General features: G+C 48.4%; 1 protein-coding gene across 1 annotated transcript; it reads right to left on the reverse strand.

Moving 5' to 3' along the window:
* Positions 1-9,649: 9,649 nt before the first annotated feature.
* LOC103710639 (carboxylesterase 1) lies at positions 9,650-11,009 on the reverse strand. The gene has a single exon (XM_008796456.4). The coding sequence runs from the start codon at positions 10,879-10,881 to the stop codon at positions 9,877-9,879; it is 1,005 nt and encodes a 334-aa protein (XP_008794678.2). The 5' UTR covers positions 10,882-11,009; the 3' UTR covers positions 9,650-9,876.
* Between the last annotated feature and the right edge of the window lie 8,540 nt (positions 11,010-19,549).

Here is a 19,549-nt window from a genome sequence, read left to right on the forward strand (position 1 = left end):
GCCGATTCGCGAAAGAGCGCCACCGCGCTCTGAGCTTGCTCCCGAGCCTCGAGCTCCCGAGCCTCGTGGTAGGTGGCCTTCTTCTCGAGGGTTTTTATTCCCCGCTCAAGCTCCGAATGTCGGAGGCGGGCATTCTCCATCTCCTGCTCGCGGGAGGCCAGCGCTTGCTCGACTTCGGCCAATCGAGCCTCAGCGGCGCGCAGCTCGGACCTCGCCAACGCATGCGCGCCCTTTTCCTCATCGAGCTCGGCGGTAAGAACTCGAATCCTTCCCTCAGATGCTCCGACCTTTTCTTGGAGCACCTGTCGTTCGGCCTCAGAGGCCTGGTACTTCGCTTTGGAGGCCTGGTACTTCGCCTCGGCGGCCTGGTACCTCGTCTGGGCCTCGTCGTACCCATGCTGGCACCTCCAGGCCTTCTCCCGGTATTCTTGAACAAGGTGCATCAGTATCTCCGTCTCGTGCAAATGCTGTAAAAGAGACGAAAAGGAAAACATAAGATGCGACAAATAAAAAATCTATACAGATTACACAGGTGGAAAATTTTACTTACCCGGACGGCGTTGCAACGGGTATAGTCCATGAAAGCATTATAGCTCATGGACTGCATCATTGCCCGGTCGGCTGGGAGCAGCGCGACCCGGAATATCTCCAGCGCTACTCGAGGGTTTTCGAGGGCTGAATCACCCTCGAACACCGACCAGGTGGGTGCAAGGGGCACCCGTCCCCCCGAGCCCGATGGGCCCGGAAGGCCAGCATCGGCTGGCCTAGGTAGAGCCGACCCCGAGGCTCCCTGACTGCTCCCCGGCTCAGAGCTAGGGGGCTAGGGTCGGACGAACGGACGATCAGACCGCCGCACAACTATAGCGGGGCGTGCAAGCACGGGACCCGCTGAACTCCTCCCCTGGTCGGCAACTGGAGCGTCCTGCCGACCAGGAATCTGCGCCAAGGGCGCCGGACATAGGGGCGCCATCGAGGCTCCTCTGGAGCCCGAGCCCCCGGAATCCGCGCCCTCCCTCCGTCCAGCTTCGGGGCGCGCGGGCTGAGAAGGACCCGCCTCGGAGCGAGCGGGGCGAGAAGGACCCGCCTCGGAGTGAGCGGGCCGGGAAGGACCCTCCTCGGTCACTGCTGTCGCTGGGGCCTTGGAGGTCGCCGAGACCTTTTGCTTTTTTCTCGGCTCGGTCGGCTCGCCCGAGAGCTCGGCTGCCCTCTTTGGAAGCGGGCATAGAGGACTTCACTTTTCGTCACCATCTTTGCGATATCTGCAAAGGCAAAAAGGATTAGAACATTAGAACAGTAAGGAAATAAATACACCTTGAAATTACCCTTACCATGGGGACGCGCCGAGCTCAAGCCCACGTTTACCAAAGCGTCCTCACATATGAGGCCGTTCAGTAAGATGCCGTTCCCGAGGCTGCGGACGGCGTCGAAGATCTCCTGCTCACGCTGAGAAAGTCTGGGGGGTTTGTTGATGGCCTTGAGCTGAGCCGGTCCCCACCTGGGGTCAAACCCCCAGGACTGTGCAGAACCAAGAAAGAAGAATTTCTCCTTCCAGCCATGAATGGATGAGGGGGCGCCATGAAAAAGTGGCCGGCCCACCCGAAGGGCGATGTACAGCCACTCTCCGTCTCCCGGATTCGACTTAAAGATAAAAAGTCGCCGGAAGACGTTGACAGAGGTCGGAATCTCCTGCAGTAAACACAGGGACAGAAAACCGACCACCGTCCTCCAGGCGTTCGGAGTAAGCTGCGCCGGGACCAACTGGCACGTCGTTAGCAGCTCATTCACAAAGCCGTGAAGAGGAAATCGGAGGCCGGCCCAGAGCGACTCCAGATGCACTCCGATCCGGCCTACCGGAGGATCGGTTATTCGATCCCTCCGCCTGGCGGGCTCCAAACGGAACCCGTGAAGAGGGAAGAACCACTCTTCGGTCATCTCGACCTCCAGGACACTCATGGTGGACTCAACTTCGCTAGGGACAGAACCCATCGCAAGAGAAAAAGAAATCAAAAGAGGAGGGGAACCTGGGGAAGACGCCGGAGAAAAGGAACTTCGGTCTAAGGAAGACTGGAAGAATAAAAAGCTGGAAGCAGAAGGCAATAGAAAGAGGATAGAGGGCCAGGGGAGAGTTTAAATAGACCTTCCCAACGGCCCGGATCAGCGAGAAAAATACTGCATCCGGTTTAGATGGCGACGCGTGTCGGTCCAAAAGACAAAGCGACGCATCTAATTAGGGCTAGCGCTTCGGATGCCGAAACGCCCCATCGGATCGTGCGGCCCCATCATGAGCCCACGACGCGAGGACGCTTCGCAAGAAGGGTCCCAATAATGAGACTCCTCGGGTAAGGAGAGACGCCGCCTATTAAAGGCATCTCGAAGCGCTCGATAATTCAAAACGCGCGACAAATTAAAATTTTCGGAATCCGTAATGCCCCAACTAAAGCTACTTCCCGCGCTCCAGCTGGTAGCCAACTGGAACTCGGAAGTCGGGGGGTAGTGTTGGGGGAAAAACCCCAAGTCATCGCCACGGAGGCGCTCGGCTAGGGAGCGCTGACCGGAAAGGCGCTCGGCCAAAGAGCGCCGACCAGAGAAAGCGCCAAGAGGCGCCCAACCGAAATAACCAAGTAGGGATGCTCGGCTAGAAAGAGCCGACCAGCGGGCGCCGACCAAAGAAGCGCTCAAGTAGAGAGCGCCGACCAGAGAAAGCGCCAAGAGGCGCCCAACCGAAATAACCAAGTAGGGATGCTCGGCTAGAAAGAGCCGACCAGCGGGCGCCGACCAAAGAAGCGCTCAAGTAGAAAGCGCTGACCAGAGACAGCGCCAAGTAGAGGCGCTCGGCTAGGAGGTGCTCGCCCAGAAGGCGCCGACCAGGAGTACTCAAGCAACCCCGCCACAGGGTGCCCCATTGGGCGACCAGCTCGGCTCGGCACCCTTACCAAATAATTCAACTCTCGCTTGACCCTCTAAGGGACCTGACAACTCCACTATAACCTGCCGCTATCTTCAAGCCATCAAGGCATAAGATCTCCGCAGGTATTCAGCACGACCTGCCATTAATGCACGAGGCTCCCTCAAGTCTCCGATGCACTCAGTCATTTAATGAACACGGCCCAAGACGATCTCCGGATCACTGAACCATCAGAGCGTATGGCTCTCCCTGACCGCCGGTTCATTCGGTAATAAATGCACTTACCATCCACGGACCCCAGGCCCACCACGGCCGGCGGTTCAACCACTTCAACAGGTCCGATCGACCGTGACAACTCCCTGATTCCGGTCTGATCTGGTCCCGTTCTCCATCACGCCATTAATGGGCCAAATCGTGCCCAATTATTACAGAACGGGACAAACCTACTGTCACCTCCCAGGTAACCGAATCCTCCTATAAAAGGGAACCTGGGGGGAAGAGGAAAGGGGGACCAAAAAGGGGAGGACTCTCAGGACCCTTGGGACTGAACCCTCTTGGACAGCACAGATACAATGGATGACATCATCTTCTTCATCTTCTTGATCTAATCTAAATATTCTGGCTGTCTCCTCCACATACTCTCTTCCCCACTCTCTCCACATATTTGCCCCCTCTGACTTAGGCATCGGAGGGCCGGCGCCGGGGAGCCCGGCCACCGGTTCTTCCTGCAGGACTCGCACCCCACAGTGGAGGACGCGACCAGCCGGCGCACCGTCGACCACCCCTCCTAGCCGGAGCTCTGCCCCTCCAGGAGGACGCCACCAGCCGGCGCACTGTCGACCACCCTCCCAGCGGCGGAGCTCAGCCCCTCCAGGAGGACGCCACCAGTCGGCATGCCGTCGATCGCCGCCCCTGCGGCGGAAGCCCCTCCTTCCCCGGCTTCGCGGCGGCCTCCGGGTCCAATTTCCAGCAACAGTACCCATTTACTTAATGTTTCTACATTAATCTCTATATTGTCTATTCTATTTTTGGATTTCTCTGCCGACGTCCCCAAAGAACGGAGTCCGAGCAGAGAAGCGTCTTCAGTTGCCTCAGCGCAAGGACGCACACGGTACAAGGTACCCATTTACTTAATGTTTCTACATTAATCTCTATATTGTCTATTCTATTTTTGGATTTCTCTGCCGACGTCCCCAAAGAACGAAGTCCGAGCAGAGAAGCGTCTTCAGTCGCCTCGGCGCAAGGACGCACACGGTACAAGGTACCCATTTACTTAATGTTTCTACATTAATCTCTATATTGTCTATTCTATTTTTGGATTTCTCTGCCGACGTCCCCAAAGAACGGAGTCCGAGCAGAGAAGCGTCTTCAGTCGCCTCGGCGCAAGGACGCACACGGTACAAGGTACCCATTTACTTAATGTTTCTACATTAATCTCTATATTGTCTATTCTATTTTTGGATTTCTCTGCCGACGTCCCCAAAGAACGGAGTCCGAGCAGAGAAGCGTCTTCAGTCGCCTCGGCGCAAGGACGCACACGGTACAAGGTACCCATTTATTTAATGTTTCTACATTATCTATTCTGTTCTCGGATTTCTCCCTGCCAATGTCCTCCAAGAATGGACACCGAGCAGAAGAGCGCCTTCGATCGCCTCGGCGAAGATGTGCTCATGACACCAGCACAATATTATGCTAAGTCCGGCGAATCCCCGTCACGAGTTGACGGGCATTCGACCCATTCGTTGGAAACGAATCTGGTCCGCCCCGGCAACGCGAGGATCGAAACTCGCTAACTTCGCTGAAGTTCAAGTCCTGGTGACCGCCTTAGGGCTCGGTCGAGTCCTGGACTAGGCTCGGAAAAACTCTCCGAGCCCAAATCCTTGGTATAAGCACAAGCGTTGCTGTACCACTGATTGAAGGACCAAGCAATGGAGCTCGGCAAGCTAAACTTAAACTCAAACCCTGTGGCGGGAAAAGCTGAGGCCCTAGAGCCCATATCCTCGGAACCTAAAGCGGATCCGAGTAGGAAAACTAGGACTACGACAGACGAGTTTCCAAAAAAGAAATATATATTCATTTCAAAAAGGCCCGTAGGCTAGGTACAAAATTCGGGTTTGGCCCTTACAAGTACGGGAGGCCATTCCGACTTTACAAAACGAAACAAAAATTACACTAAGGCCCGCTCCCGACCACTTCGGCTTCGGCAGTGTCGGGAGCGGCGGGCTCAGCAGTCGGGACCTCCTCGGCCTCGGCAGCAATGGGAGTAGCCTCGGGGGCGGCTTCGGTCGCCTCGGCCTCCGGAGTCTCTGCCTCCGCATCTGGCCTTTCGACCCCTGCTCCCGGTTGGAGCAGGTTCACATCAAAATCCGGGAGAAGCCGCCGCAACTGGTTACGGAAGTCCCGGAAGCCTTGGATTAGCCCGTTCACGCCCTCCTCTTCTAGGAGGTCACGGAACTCCGCCGATTCGCGAAAGAGCGCCACCGCGCTCTGAGCTTGCTCCCGAGCCTCGTGGTAGGTGGCCTTCTTCTCGAGGGTTTTTATTTCCCGCTCAAGCTCCGAATGTCGGAGGCGGGCATTCTCCACCTCCTGCTCGCGGGAGGCCAGCGCTTGCTCGACTTCGGCCAATCGAGCCTCAGCGGCGTGCAGCTCGGACCTCGCCAACGCATGCGCGCCCTTTTCCTCATCGAGCTCGGCGGTAAGAGCTCGAATCCTTCCCTCAGATGCTCCGACCTTTTCTTGGAGCACCTGTCGTTCGGCCTCAGAGGCCTGGTACTTCGCTTCGGAGGCCTGGTACTTCGCCTCGGCGGCCGTGTACCTCGTCTGGGCCTTGTCGTACCCGCGCTGGCACCTCCGGGCCTTCTCCCGGTATTCTTGAACAAGGTGCATCAGCATCTCCGTCTCGTGCAAATGCTGTAAAAGAGACGAAAAGGAAAACATAAGACACCATAAATAAAAAATCTATACAGATTACACAGGTGGAAAATTTTACTTACCCGGACAGCGGTGCAGCGGGTATAGTCCATGAAAGCATTATAGCTCATGGACCGTATCATTGCCCGGTCGGCTGGGAGCAGCGCGACCCGGAATATCTCCAGCGCTACTCGAGAGTTCTCGAGGGCTGAATCATCCTCGAACACCGACCAGGTGGGTGCAAGGGGCACCCGTCCTTCCGAGCCCGATGGGCCCGGAAGGCCAGCATCGGCTGGCCTAGGTAGAGCCGACCCCGAGGCTCCCTGACGGCTCCCCGGTTCGGAGCTAGGGGGCTGGGGTCGGACGAGCGGCCGGTCTGACCGCCGCACAACTATAGCGGGGCGTGCAAGCACGGGACCCGCTGAACTCCTCCCCTGGTCGGCAACTGGAGCGTCCTGCCGACCAGGAATCTGTGCCAAGGGCGCCGGACATAGGGGCGCCATCGAGGCTCCTCTGGAGCCCGAGCCCCCGGAATCCGCGCCCTCCCTCCGACCAGCTTCGGGGCGCGCGGGCTGAAAAGGACCCGCCTCGGAGCGAGCGGGGCGAGAAGGACCCGCCTCGGAGTGAGCGGGCCGGGAAGGACCCTCCTCGGTCACTGCTGTCGCTGGGGCCTTGGAGGTCGCCGAGACCTTTTGCTTTTTTCTCGGCTCAGTCGGCTCGCCCGAGAGCTCGGCTGCCCTCTTTTGGAAGCGGGCATAGAGGACTTCACTTTTCGTCACCATCTTTGCGATATCTGCAAAGGCAAAAAGGATTAGAACATTAGAACAGTAAGGAAATAAATACACCTTGAAATTACCCTTACCATGGGGACGCGCCGAGCTCAAGCCCACGTTTACCAAAGCGTCCTCGCATATGAGGCCGTTCAGTAAGATGCCGTTCCCGAGGCTGCGGACGGCGTCGAAGATCCCCTGCTCATGCTGAGAAAGTCTGGGGGGTTTGTTGATGGCCTTGAGCTGACCCGGTCCCCACCTGGGGTCAAACCCCCAGGACTGTGCAGAACCAAGGAAGAAGAATTTCTCCTTCCAGCCATGAATGGATGAGGGGGCGCCATGAAAAAGTGGCCGACCCACCCGAAGGGCGATGTACAGCCACTCTCCGTCTCCCGGATTCGACTTAAAGATAAAAAGTCGCCGGAAGACGCTGACAGAGGTCGGAATCCCCTGCAGTAAACACAGGGACAGAAAACCGACCACCGTCCTCCAGACGTTCGGAGTAAGCTGCGCCGGGACCAACTGGCACGTCGTTAGCAGCTCATTCACAAAGCCGTGAAGAGGAAATCGGAGGCCGGCCCAGAGCGACTCCAGATGCACTCCGATCCGGCCTACCGGAGGATCGGTTATCCGATCCCTCCGCCTGGCGGGCTCCAAACGGAACCCGTGAAGAGGGAAGAACCACTCTTCGGTCATCTCGACCTCCAGGACACTCATGGTGGACTCAACTTCGCTAGGGACAGAACCCATTGCAAGAGAAAAAGAAATCAAAAGAGGAGGGAAACCTGGGAAAGACGCCGGAGAAAAGGGACTTCGGTCTGAGGAAGACTGGAAGAATAAAAAGATGGAAGCAGAAGGCAATAGAAAGAGGATAGAGGGCCAGGGGAGAGTTTAAATAGACCTCCCCAACGGCCCGGATTAGCGAGAAAAATGCTGCATCCGGTTTAGATGGCGACGCGTGTCGGTCCAAAAGACAAAGCGACGCATCTAATTAGGGCTAGCGCTTCGGACGCCGAAATGCCCCATCGGATCGTGCGGCCCCATCATGAGCCCACGACGCGAGGTCGCTTCGCAAGGAGTGTCCCAATAATGAGACTCCTCGGGTAAGGAGAGACGCCGCCTATTAAAGGCATCTCGAAGCGCTGGATAATTCAAAACGCGCGACAAATTAAAATTTTCGGAATCCGTAATGCCCCAACTAAAGCTACTTCCCGCGCTCCAGCTGGTAGCCAACTGGAACTCGGAAGTCGGGGGGTAGTGTTGGGGGGAAAAACCCCAAGTCATCGCCACGGAGGCGCTCGGCTAGGGAGCGCCGACCGGAAAGGCGCTCGGCCAAAGAGCGCCGACCAGAGAAAGCGCCAAGAGGCGCCCAACCGAAATAACCAAGTAGGGATGCTCGGCTAGAAAGAGCCGACCAGCGGGCGCCGACCAAAGAAGCGCTCAAGTAGAAAGCGCTGACCAGAGACAGCGCCAAGTAGAGGCGCTCGGCTAGGAGGTGCTCGCCCAGAAGGCGCCGACCAGGAGTACTCAAGCAACCCCGCCACAGGGTGCCCCATTGGGCGACCAGCTCGGCTCGGCACCCTTGCCGAGCCGATGCCTTTACCAAATAATTCTACTCTCGCTTGACCCTCTAAGGGACCTGACAACTCCACTATAACCTGCCGCTATCTTCAAGCCATCAAGGCATAAGATCTCCGCAGGTATTCAGCACGACCTGCCATTAATGCACGAGGCTCCCTCAAGTCTCCGATGCACTCAGTCATTTAATGAACACGGCCCAAGACGATCTCCGGATCACTGAACCATCAGAGCGTATGGCTCTCCCTGACCGCCGGTTCATTCGGTAATAAATGCACTTACCATCCACGGACCCCAGGCCCACCATGGCCGGCGGTTCAACCACTTCAACAGGTCCGATCGACCGTGACAACTCCCTGATTCCGGTCTGATCCGGTCCCGTTCTCCATCACGCCATTAATGGGCCAAATCGTGCCCAATTATTACAGAACGGGACAAACCTACTGTCACCTCCCAGGTAACCGAATCCTCCTATAAAAGGGAACCTGGGGGGAGGGGGGAGGACTCTCAGGACCCTTGGGACTGAACCCTCTTGGACAGTACAGATACAATGGATGACATCATCTTCTTCATCTTCTTGATCTAATCTAAATATTCTGGCTGTCTTCTCCACATACGGGCTTCCCTGCTCTCTCCACATATTGGCCCCCTCTGACTTAGGCATCGGAGGGCCGGCGCCGGGGAGCCCGGCCACCGGTTCTTCCTGCAGGACTCGCACCCCACAGTGGAGGACGCCACCAGCCGGCGCACCGTCGACCACCCTTCCAGCGGCGGAGCTCTGCCCCTCCAGGAGGACGCCACCAGCCGGCGCACCGTCGACCACCCTCCCGGCGGCGGAGCTCTGCCCCTCCAGGAGGACGCCACCAGCCGGCGCACCGTCGACCACCCTCCCAGCGACGGAGCTCAGCCCCTCCAGGAGGACGCCACCAGTCGGCACGCCGTCGATCGCCGCCCTTGCGGCGGAAGCCCCTCCTTCCCCGGCTTCGCGGCGGCCCCCGGGTCCAATTTCCAGCAACAGTACGCTTTAAACATGCATGGAAATTTTATGCACACACAAGTCGACAGACCCGTCTGCATAAAAATTTCCGCATAAAAGCATCTGAAAAGTAACATTGTTCCAGATCTCTCTTTAGACTTCCAAATATATATGTATATATGGGAAAAATACCAACAACCTCAATAGCAAGGCTACCATTTTTTTTATAAAAAAAACAGCTTTCACCCACGGCCGGCCTGGGAGGGTGCCATTCCCGATCTCAGAATATTCGAGTTAGGATTAGTGGCGGTGTAGCCTTTTAGATTAAATACGTATTCAAAAAGATTAATGGGACTGCGGATTGTGTGGTCTTATATGTGGCTACTCATTTCGAATGTGCCCTATGAGTGAGAAGGAAGTTGCCTTGGATCTTTCGAAATTTGTTATTTTTGGTTTTATTGAATGTATGAATACCAGGGGTCCAAAACTGTATCAATTATCCTTTTTATATTTTTTTTACATACAGCTTCGTTCTGCTCTTTCTCCCATCAAATATTCTTAAATAACCCTATAATAATATCTTCTACACACCAAAAACATGAACAAGAAAGAAGAATTCGGCTTGAACACGACAAAATAATTACATGGCACTGACTTCTTATCATACCTGCAACACCATAAAGTCAAATAAAAACTAAAACAAATCACACATATTTCATACTTTATTCCCATCTAATTCATGTGGCGGCAGCGGCATCAGCAGCAGCAGTAGAAGAGATGAAATCACGAACCTCTGCGAACAGGGCCTGCCTTCTGACAGGATCAAAGAGCTCAATGGCATGGAACCCTCCCTCATCCAGCTTAGCCACCACACTCACGCCTTCCTCCTCCAGCATCTTCACGAACGCCCGCTGCCTGTCGATCAGGGGATCCCCTTGGCAGCCCTTCACCATGCAGCTGGGAAGCCCAATCGGCCGAGGAGGCGGCGCCGCCACCGGGTTGCAGAATTCATGGTCTCGGTCGGCCCCTTTCGGTAGCGCCAGACGCCACATCATGTCGTTGGCGCGGAGGGGAACGACCGGATCCTCTTCCGACGCCGACTCGGAAGGGGTTCTCTCCGCCCCTCCAAAGTAAGGCTGGTTCAGGATCAGTCCAACCAGCCTTACGGGCTGCAGCTCCAGGGCCACGGCACGCAGCCCGGCGTGGTAAGCCATATTGGCCCCGGAGCTGCTGCCCATCAGAAAGCAGCGGGAGAAGTCCCCGTGGCTCGTTAGCCACGGCTCTCCCGCTGCCGGCTTCTGGGCCTGAGCCTGAGCCTGGACCCAGAGGACCGCCTCCACCGCGTCCTCGTAGGCCGCAGGGAGCCGGTGCTCCGGGGCGAGACGGTAGTCGAGAGAGATGACCAGCGCGGGGACGGCTGTGGCCATCTGCTCGCAGAATTCATGGTAGAAGACGGAGGCCGTGCTGAATACCACGAAACCGCCGCCATGGGAGAAGATGACGATGGGGAGCTTCTGGGCGGAGGGGAGATTGGGACGGTAGATCCGGATAAAAGTCTTGTGAGTGGGGTTGAGAGGGATGTCTTTGGAGAGGACGGAGGAGGAGTCGGGGTGGTGGTCGACGGTGGGGGGAGCGAGGGGGACGGTGGGACGGGATATAGTGCCGTCCGGGTGTTCGACGATTTGAAGGAAGAGGCTGGTGCCCTTGGCCGGGGCAGGGGCTGCGCCGCCGACGTCTCCCATCTTTAGGACTCCGGGTGTTCCGCTTGAGTTGGGTGTGGAATTAATGGGAGAAGCTGTGCGCCACAAAAATAAACAAAAGGAGTAGCTGGAACTCGTGGCAGGTGTGACAGCAAGAAGACAATGACCACTATTGCAGTTTTGGACTGGTCAATTCTGTTCTATTTTAATATTTATAAGTTCCACTGTTTGTTGTGAGGATCCGTGCGGACGTGTGTTTAGTCCCACATCGGTTATTCGCTGGGTAGATCTTGGATACTTATACAGAATTAAGGAATCCAAACAATACCTTCCAGCTAGCCATTTTGGGTGAGGTCCTGAGTTGTTACAGATGGTATCAGAGCGGATCCGGCTTATAACTTATGTGAACTAGGAGACACTGCAGCACGGATCCATTAGGGTTGACCACGGACCGATCGTGGTGTTTGTGATTAGATTTGAATGGATTTGAATCCTTAGCCTGACGAGGATGCCAGGGCTTGAACGGAGAAGTATGTGAGGACCCGTGCGGGCGTGTGTTTAGTCCCACATCGGTTATTCGCTGGGTAGATCTTGGATACTTATACAGGATCAAGGAATCCAAACAATACCTTCCGGCTAGCCATTTTGGGTGAGGTCCTGAGTTGTTATATTTATGGAAGTTAAATAATACCTTTTTATGTTTCATATATATAGTGTGAGGTGAAAATAGTGATTTAGTGGACAGTAATTTGGCCAAGTGATGCAACTTTCCTCGCTACTATATCCATTATTTTCCATTATAAACAATAAATATAATGATTATTATTTTTAATTTCGGATGATTAAGGTTTGGACAAAATTTAGAGCAAGATGTACTGCTATAAGTTATTATATTGTTATGATAGTCACGAATGGAATCTATGAAACTGGATTATGAGAGATGAGTTGGGGTTTCGCTTCTCTGCTTCGCAACCATAGATCTTGAATTCGAGTTATAGTTCGTATGTTCAAGTATTTGAGCCTGCATGATTATAGAGTGGATGGATCTCTCTCTCTCTCTCTCTCTCTCTCTCTCTCTCTCTCTCTCTCTCTCTTTCTTTCAAAGAAAATAGAAGGGAGAGGAGGATATGATATTCTTGAATACAATTGGCTGAAACTTGCAAACGCTTGTAACGAACTTCTTTTGTTCTAAATCATTATCATATTTCTAATGGTGTTAATAAGTGGTCCTCCAGTGAGCAGGACTAAGCTCAAGCTTCATTTATTTTTTTAACTGAATTGAACTTGAGCTAGTTTATAATTTTAGTTTAGAGATAAATTTGATTTATTTATGAATAACTAATTTAAGAGAGAGAGGCTTTCACATGCATATTACACGGAAATAAAATGTGTTTCCTCAAGTAGGCAAATAGAGGACTGGTATGATTGTGAAATTTAGTGCAGTATATAAGGTGATTGAATAATGACCTGTCAAACCAACATTAGTTATACTCAGGAGATTTTTTTTGTGAGCAACAAGGGATATTTTAAAGCATTTTTTTTTTGTCCTGAGATCAGAAAGGTCCAATTTCTGCCCATCAAGAGATAGGGGTTTCAGTCTTGACGTAAGGTCATTTCACATCTTTTCAGACACGAAAAGTTAGAGGAATAGCGATAGAGATTAGTGCTTAATCTTTCTTTTAATAAAGATTTACTTTATCTTTATGGAAATTTTTTCCATGTCACTTTCAGGAGGATATGCATTTGCCTTCTTAATCTTTGGGTGGGGCAAAAGCGCCATTCGGTCCTACAGCCGGAAAGGACCTCTACATTCTTCCAATTAAGAAAGATAAATCCTATTTGGGATGAATGTTTTAATTACTATACTTGGAAGGTAAATTAAAATTAATATTTTTGAGAAAAAAACTAAAATTTTGTGTTTGGAAAGAAAAATAAATCTAATCTGATTCTATATAAATGTTGAACATTTTTTTCATTTTTTTAGAAAAAATATGCAGTATTTTATGTTATTTAAACTGTTCAATTTTTGATTGTATATATTATTGATGTGAAATTTTTATCCTCCAAACTAAAAAAAGATGTATCTCTATAAAAGTTACCTTAGATGTACTCTGTCACGTCTCCGGCCCGAGATCGCGAGTCGGGGGTCGCACCAACCGCCGCACACCCGTAGAAAACTCTCCCCACGAGCATGCAAGGCATCTAAACCAAAACACCTCAATTATAAAATTCTAAAATAATTTAGCTGAATAAATGCAATCTTATTCCATCGACTAACCCAAGTCATAAGGTCTCACAAGTCTAAATACGCAGCGGAATAATCATTTACCAACATGCAGAAACTTAGTTCTTAAAATAACAAAAGTCCACCAATCATAATAAATGTCCATAATAACAAATCAACTTAAATAACCCTAATCTAAGATAACTTGTGCCACAATCCTTCTAGTCGCTCTCTTATTTTGAATCCCCAATAGACTAGTTCTCGAAATCTGTAAAACAACAAGAGATGGTATAATGAGCTAGACAGCCCAGTAAGTAATGAACACTCTAGCTAGATAAATCAAGCAATAATAAGTGGAAAATAAATAAATATGCATTTCCAAAGTATAAGTCAAATATTTCTTAAATGCATGAGATTCTTTTCGCGGTTTCAAGATTCTTTCACATATTCAATTCATCTTGTCGATCGTGGACTATGACCACATGTTCCCTGTGGCAGGGTCATCAACACCGACTAATCTTCTTGCGGTGAGTCCTTCAGGACAGTCAATTGCCAACGTATCTGCCTCCATTGGCGGGGTCCTCAATATAGCCAGGTCGAAGTTCAATTAGTTCTCTATTTCATATTTCAGCCGTGAAAACATGCAATGTCAAAATCAAATACCGTTCATATCTTAATTTCTTTCAATATATTAGATTCAACTTAATAAGCAGGAACTATGACCACATGTTCCCTGTGGCAGGGTTATATCACCGACTATTCTTCTTGCGGTACCAATGTATTAGCTCCCATTGGCAGGGTCCTCAACATAGCCCGACTGCAAGTCTGAATCTATTTCAGGTCATTATCTTTTCTTCATTATGTTCAGTGTTTCAAGCCGAAGAGTACAATGTTAGAGCAAGTAAATACAATTCAAATCTAAAGCAAATACATTCAATCAAGGCCATACAATATTCTAAACAAATATTCATATAATCTATGCATCAAATTCGAAATCACAAATAATTCGATTCGTAAAACAGATATTTAGTTTGCCGAAAAATCTAGTAAAGAGGTTACATCACTTACCTTGCGAACGCGATCCACGACAAATCCAATTAATTCCGCAAATTTCTCGCAGAACTTAATATTCAAAAATCATATTCTTCTTTTAAAATTCATCACAATATATATATATATATATATATATATATATATATATATATATATATATATATATATATATATATATATATATCAAGACTGAAATTTTAATATCCTCCCATGGCTGGCCCTGCAGGAGTGCCAAACCCCAAGTTTGGGTTCATACCCAAATACCACCCCCTCTCTTTATTATTATTATTATATATATATATATATTTCTTTTCTTTTCTTTTTTTTTCTTTTTCTTCTTTTCTTTCTTCTTTTTCCTTCTTTTCTTTTTCTTCTTTCTTCTTTTCTCTCCCGACTTCCCTCTTCTCCTTCGGTGAAACAGGGGACCCCATGACCCCCTGTCGCCGCCCCCTCTTCTCTCCTCTCGATCGAACCCAAGGCGGCCGCGGTGGCCGGCCTTGGCAGTGGCAGGAGGTGGCGGAGCAAGCCCGGCAACCCCCGGCGACTGGCAGCGGCGAACACGTCGACGACTAGAGCAAGCCGTTTTGGACCCAAATCCGGCGATGGGCCGGCTCAAAAACCCCATACACCAAGGCTAAACATCAAAAGAGGAGGAGAAGAAGGCGAGGGACTCTTACCTCAGCCCCGACGAAGACCGGTGGTTCTCCCCCTCTCCGACGGCAATGAAGAAGAAGAAGACCCCCGTACGAACCCAATAGCCCTCTCTCTCTCCCTCTCACTTTCAGCGGCAACGCGAAGAAGACCCTCCCCCTTTGCGGCGGCTCTCCTTCGGTGGGCTCAAAGGAGAAGGAGAAGGAGAAGGAAGCCCTAAAATAGGGCTCTTCCTTCTTCTTCGGGATGGAAAGAATCCATCCCGTTGCTGCGTTGCACGTGAGGCCAAGTATTGGGACTGGGCCGGTCAAGTGGACCGGGCCCAGTTCCAGGGTCTCACATACTCTCCTCCCTAAAAAAAATCATGTTTATTTGCACGCGTGTGTGCATGTGATGAACAAGTGAATGCTTTCTACTCCACAACCTATGAAACTTGTTGAAATCTCAGTTCAATATAAGAGGTAGAAAACTTCTAAAATAATTAAAATATATTGAACTCTCATCCAATTTATAAGAATCGGGCTACCAATACTTTAGTCAACATAATAAAATTGAGTTAAAAAGGCATTGATTTTGATTTTCTAAAATTTACTAAAATAATAAAAAGTGAAAATCTCCATCAATCTACTGACTGATATTTCATAATTGATTGGTTCACATCAGCTAAGATAATAAAGATTTAAATATATTATATCAGTTAATTCTGACATTGATATTGTCATTTAGGTTGGAAATCTTGTTTGATGATAAATTTTCTTCTTGTCCTTCCCCAGCATTGTGTAAATCTTTGACCCACCAGGATCGTTCTTGATTTGCATGATGGTCTTGATGCAGGGGCCTCACATGTACATATGGATGGTGCATCATGTGGTGCATGGGATCAAGTAATCACAAATTATAAATTGCGCGAATCATGGATTGTTTGTGTCTTTGTGATTTGAGACTGGACCCTACCATAGCCTCAAAACTGTCTCGAGTGAATCCCCGTCTTTTATAATTATTTGATTATAGTCTTGCCAACCCCATGGCAACTAATAGCAGGAACCTCATTAGCCAGCTCCTTAGGCTAAGAGGTGATGATGTCCCCTTTTCTAGTTTTTAATAAGGTAATGTAGGTCCCAACAAATGTGATCAGAAGATTACAAAGTAATGCATTGACTTATTCATTTATAGCGCTCTAAATGGTGCGCATCCACATGCCTTCTTAGTCCTTCTGTATACATATTGTAATAAGATTTACCGTTTTGGTACTGAATCTCATATCGGTGTCATATTAACATTATATCGGTACAATGTGGTATGAGGTTTTTTCGGCATACCGAATATGAGTACACCTCTCATATTAAGTATCTGTATCGAACTAATATAGTATGGTACGCTCCATACTGTTTGATTTGGGTTGGTATGGTGAACTATTGACTGTAGCTTTTTTAATTCTTTTAGCTTTGCTCCCTCTTGTACCGAAAAAAAAAATGGTGTCCACCGAGAAAACAATAGAGTAGGCAGATTTGAAACTAGGGAACACCAAACAACACCCTCCAGCTATGTGATAGTGAAATACATCATATATGGTAGAATTATCCAAATGGTCAATATCTTTATCAGAATCCATCCTTATAGTCAGATTTGCAAGAAAAAAATGTTATCATTCCTAAGCTAACATTTTTTTCCTTGTTCTGTTTGGGAAAATGTCAACAGCTTTGTTTATTTGCTCTTAGCCAGGAAAATACTCTTCCCTACCAAGTACCAACATGGGTTCTGTCACACTTCAAAATAAATTAGGGTGCAGAAGTTGCCACATTCGCATGATAGAACTCAGTGCACTGCCTCAAGGAGCACTCATTCCTGTCTCTTTCATTTTGGCATGAACACCCACCGCCCTTATTTATGCATAGGGAACGATATTAATGGACGGTGGGGACAGGTGACTATTTTCTTAAAGAAAGACTCGATCTTCCTTCAGGCAAATCCACTATTGGATTGTGAAACTATCGCTTTAAGATTTATGCAAGCAGCTATTGGATCGTGCAATAATTGCTTCAAGATTTATGCAAGCATATGAATGAACGAGTTCGGAGTACTTTGAGAGATTTGCAGCTTTGAATCTATTGGCACTGCAAAAAATGATCAATCATTCTTTAGTGTGAAAGATACGACCCGAAGCTTCCTTTTATGTTGCCGTCGTTGCTGAGTAGGGCTTCCATTGCTACCACCACTACTCACGAGCTTTTTGATTCTTCTCGCCTAACTTTGCTTCTTCCGCTGGTCAATAAGGGCCCATCAAATTGAAAACAAATAGGATTGGATAATTAAGAACTTGTTGATTTGAGAATACAGGATGGTGATGTGTAATAACAACTGATGGGGGAAATGTTAAATACTTCGGCCCTAGACCGGACCGACCACCTTGACCTTGGTATAAACTGAGGGGAGTGACTTCGGCAAAAGCTGAGTAGCCAATCGGCCGAGGAGCAAATCAACCAAAGAGCCAACTGACACGTTTCGACAAGGACTAACGGCGCTGGCCACCGGTAGATTAGGCAGCACTGTGACCAGCCCCTCGATGCAATTTGCCGCCTGTATCCAGCTGAGATTAATTAACGCCGAAAAGATCTTAGAAACTCTACTATGGTGGAAGATTTATAGACTTAATATTAGGTAATCTGGTCTTAGTGATTCCAATCTTGAGCTATTCATAGGAGGTAATCGATCAATTAGTTAGGTAAGCAGGTGGGAGGCTCCCTTTACTCAGAGAGTAAGGTCATAATTAAGTAACCACCTTTAATACTTTCCTAGACAACAATTAGATCAATTAATCAAATATGGCTAGCTCAATGTATCGTTCACTCTCGACTAATTGAGAAGGTTTTAGGTCTCGAATAGGGTTCACATCTTATGTAAATATGAAACTGCTTTTATATGTTATGCGTTTACATCTTAGGTAATATCATATTGTTTAGGTTGACATCCTATGTTAATATGAAACCTTTTGTATATGTGTTTACATCTTATGTAAATGGTATATTAGTTTAGGTTTACATCTTATGTAAATGACCTAACCTATTTGGGTTTTTATTCACATCTCATGTAAAGATTACTTAACATATATACATCTCATGCATATATCAATTTCCTTTTAAACATTAGCCTAAACAAAATTATTCTTTAATTATCATGAATCTATGATTTGATCATATCTTATGCATCTCATGCATATATTAATTTTCTTTTAAGCATAGGCATAAATAGAAAAATATCTTTTATGATCATAAATCTTTGATTGAGCCTTATCACATGCATCTAATGCATATAATTTCATATCTAAAAATTTTAATTAAATATGCTATCAACTGAAACTCTGATCATGTAATATATGATTTTAATTATTGCACGCTAATTGTAATTAAAATTAATCATGCAAGATCTAGTTTTTCCAACAAAAATCTACATGCTGAAATCTGAAATTTCAGCACACAAAAATTTCAGCAAGCATATAAAAATTTCAGATCCAGATTAAATTCTAATTAAGCCTATCAATTTTAATCTAAATCCCATAAACCTGGCTCTGATACCACTGTCGGATTCCCCCGTACGCGTTGCGATGGTCGCAGCAGAAAGACACGTGCAAGGTCGTTCATCTCATGAATGTTTTAGGGAATGTAGATTTCAAAAATTTTCTGTAGTTCTCTAACTCAGATTTATGAAATTTAAAGAAAAGATTAAAATTAAAAGACTCGATTAATTTCAGGTCTACTACAATTCTCAAATGTATAAAATTTATAAAGATCTAATCTTTACATTTGAGCGGGCAGAAATTCATCGCTATCTGATGATCGTAGAATTTTTGGTTCGCTTGAAGCCGCACAAGCGTCCGGCCTCTACAGGTATCCACACGAGGTACAGATCGCTCCAAGATCTCACCGGGGTGCTAGCTCCCTTGCAGAGATCACCTTTGATGGCTGAATTCCTTTCCCTTTAATCAACTCCTTGAATACTTTGAGAGGAAGAAGGAGGAGGAGGACGAAGGACGAAGAGGAGGAAGAAGAAGACGCTTCTTCTTCTTTTTCCCTTGCTCACGCCAAGGAGGAAGAAGGAGGAAGGGTGGGCCGGCTGCAAGAGGACTTCAATGCTTCTATATGTCCCACACCAGGTCTCCTTTTATAGGCATCTCATGCCCATTCAAATCAGGAATAATTTCAACAATCAATCACTCCTTGATTCATCCCTCTAAAATCAGCCACTCTCCTTACTTAATTCTATCACAACCCTTACTTAAAAGTGATTGGAGAGAATCCAAGGGACGTGCTCGTGCCATGTAGCAATCCGCGTGAATAAGGAGGAGGAGGAGGGGCATCCGCCTTATCTAATAAGGAGCTCTAATTAATTAGGCCTTCCTAACCTTATCCAATAAGGTTAAGCCTAATTTAATTAGATCCAATTAAATCAATTAAATTGCAATCCAATTGCAAATCCTTCTTCTTTAATTCACTAACTCTTAGTGGGTCAAACCAATTGTCAATCATATTGACAATCAAGATCAATTGCGATGCTAAATCGCTATCCATCCATCGGAACGATCAAAACCTCTAATGTGTGTGACCTTGTAGGTTTTATTCTGACTGGTAGTGAGATATATTATGATCTCTATCATAATATCATCGAAACTCCTTTCAATGGGTTGAAACGATTTCAACTCTACTCTTAGGGTTCACTAATCACCAAATGAATGCCTTCGAGTTTCACAATCCACTAATGACACCTAGCAGCATATAGTGACAACCC

The sequence above is a fragment of the Phoenix dactylifera genome, unplaced genomic scaffold (assembly GCF_009389715.1).
Source record: "Phoenix dactylifera cultivar Barhee BC4 unplaced genomic scaffold, palm_55x_up_171113_PBpolish2nd_filt_p 000090F, whole genome shotgun sequence".
Classification (NCBI taxonomy): Eukaryota; Viridiplantae; Streptophyta; class Magnoliopsida; order Arecales; family Arecaceae; genus Phoenix; species Phoenix dactylifera.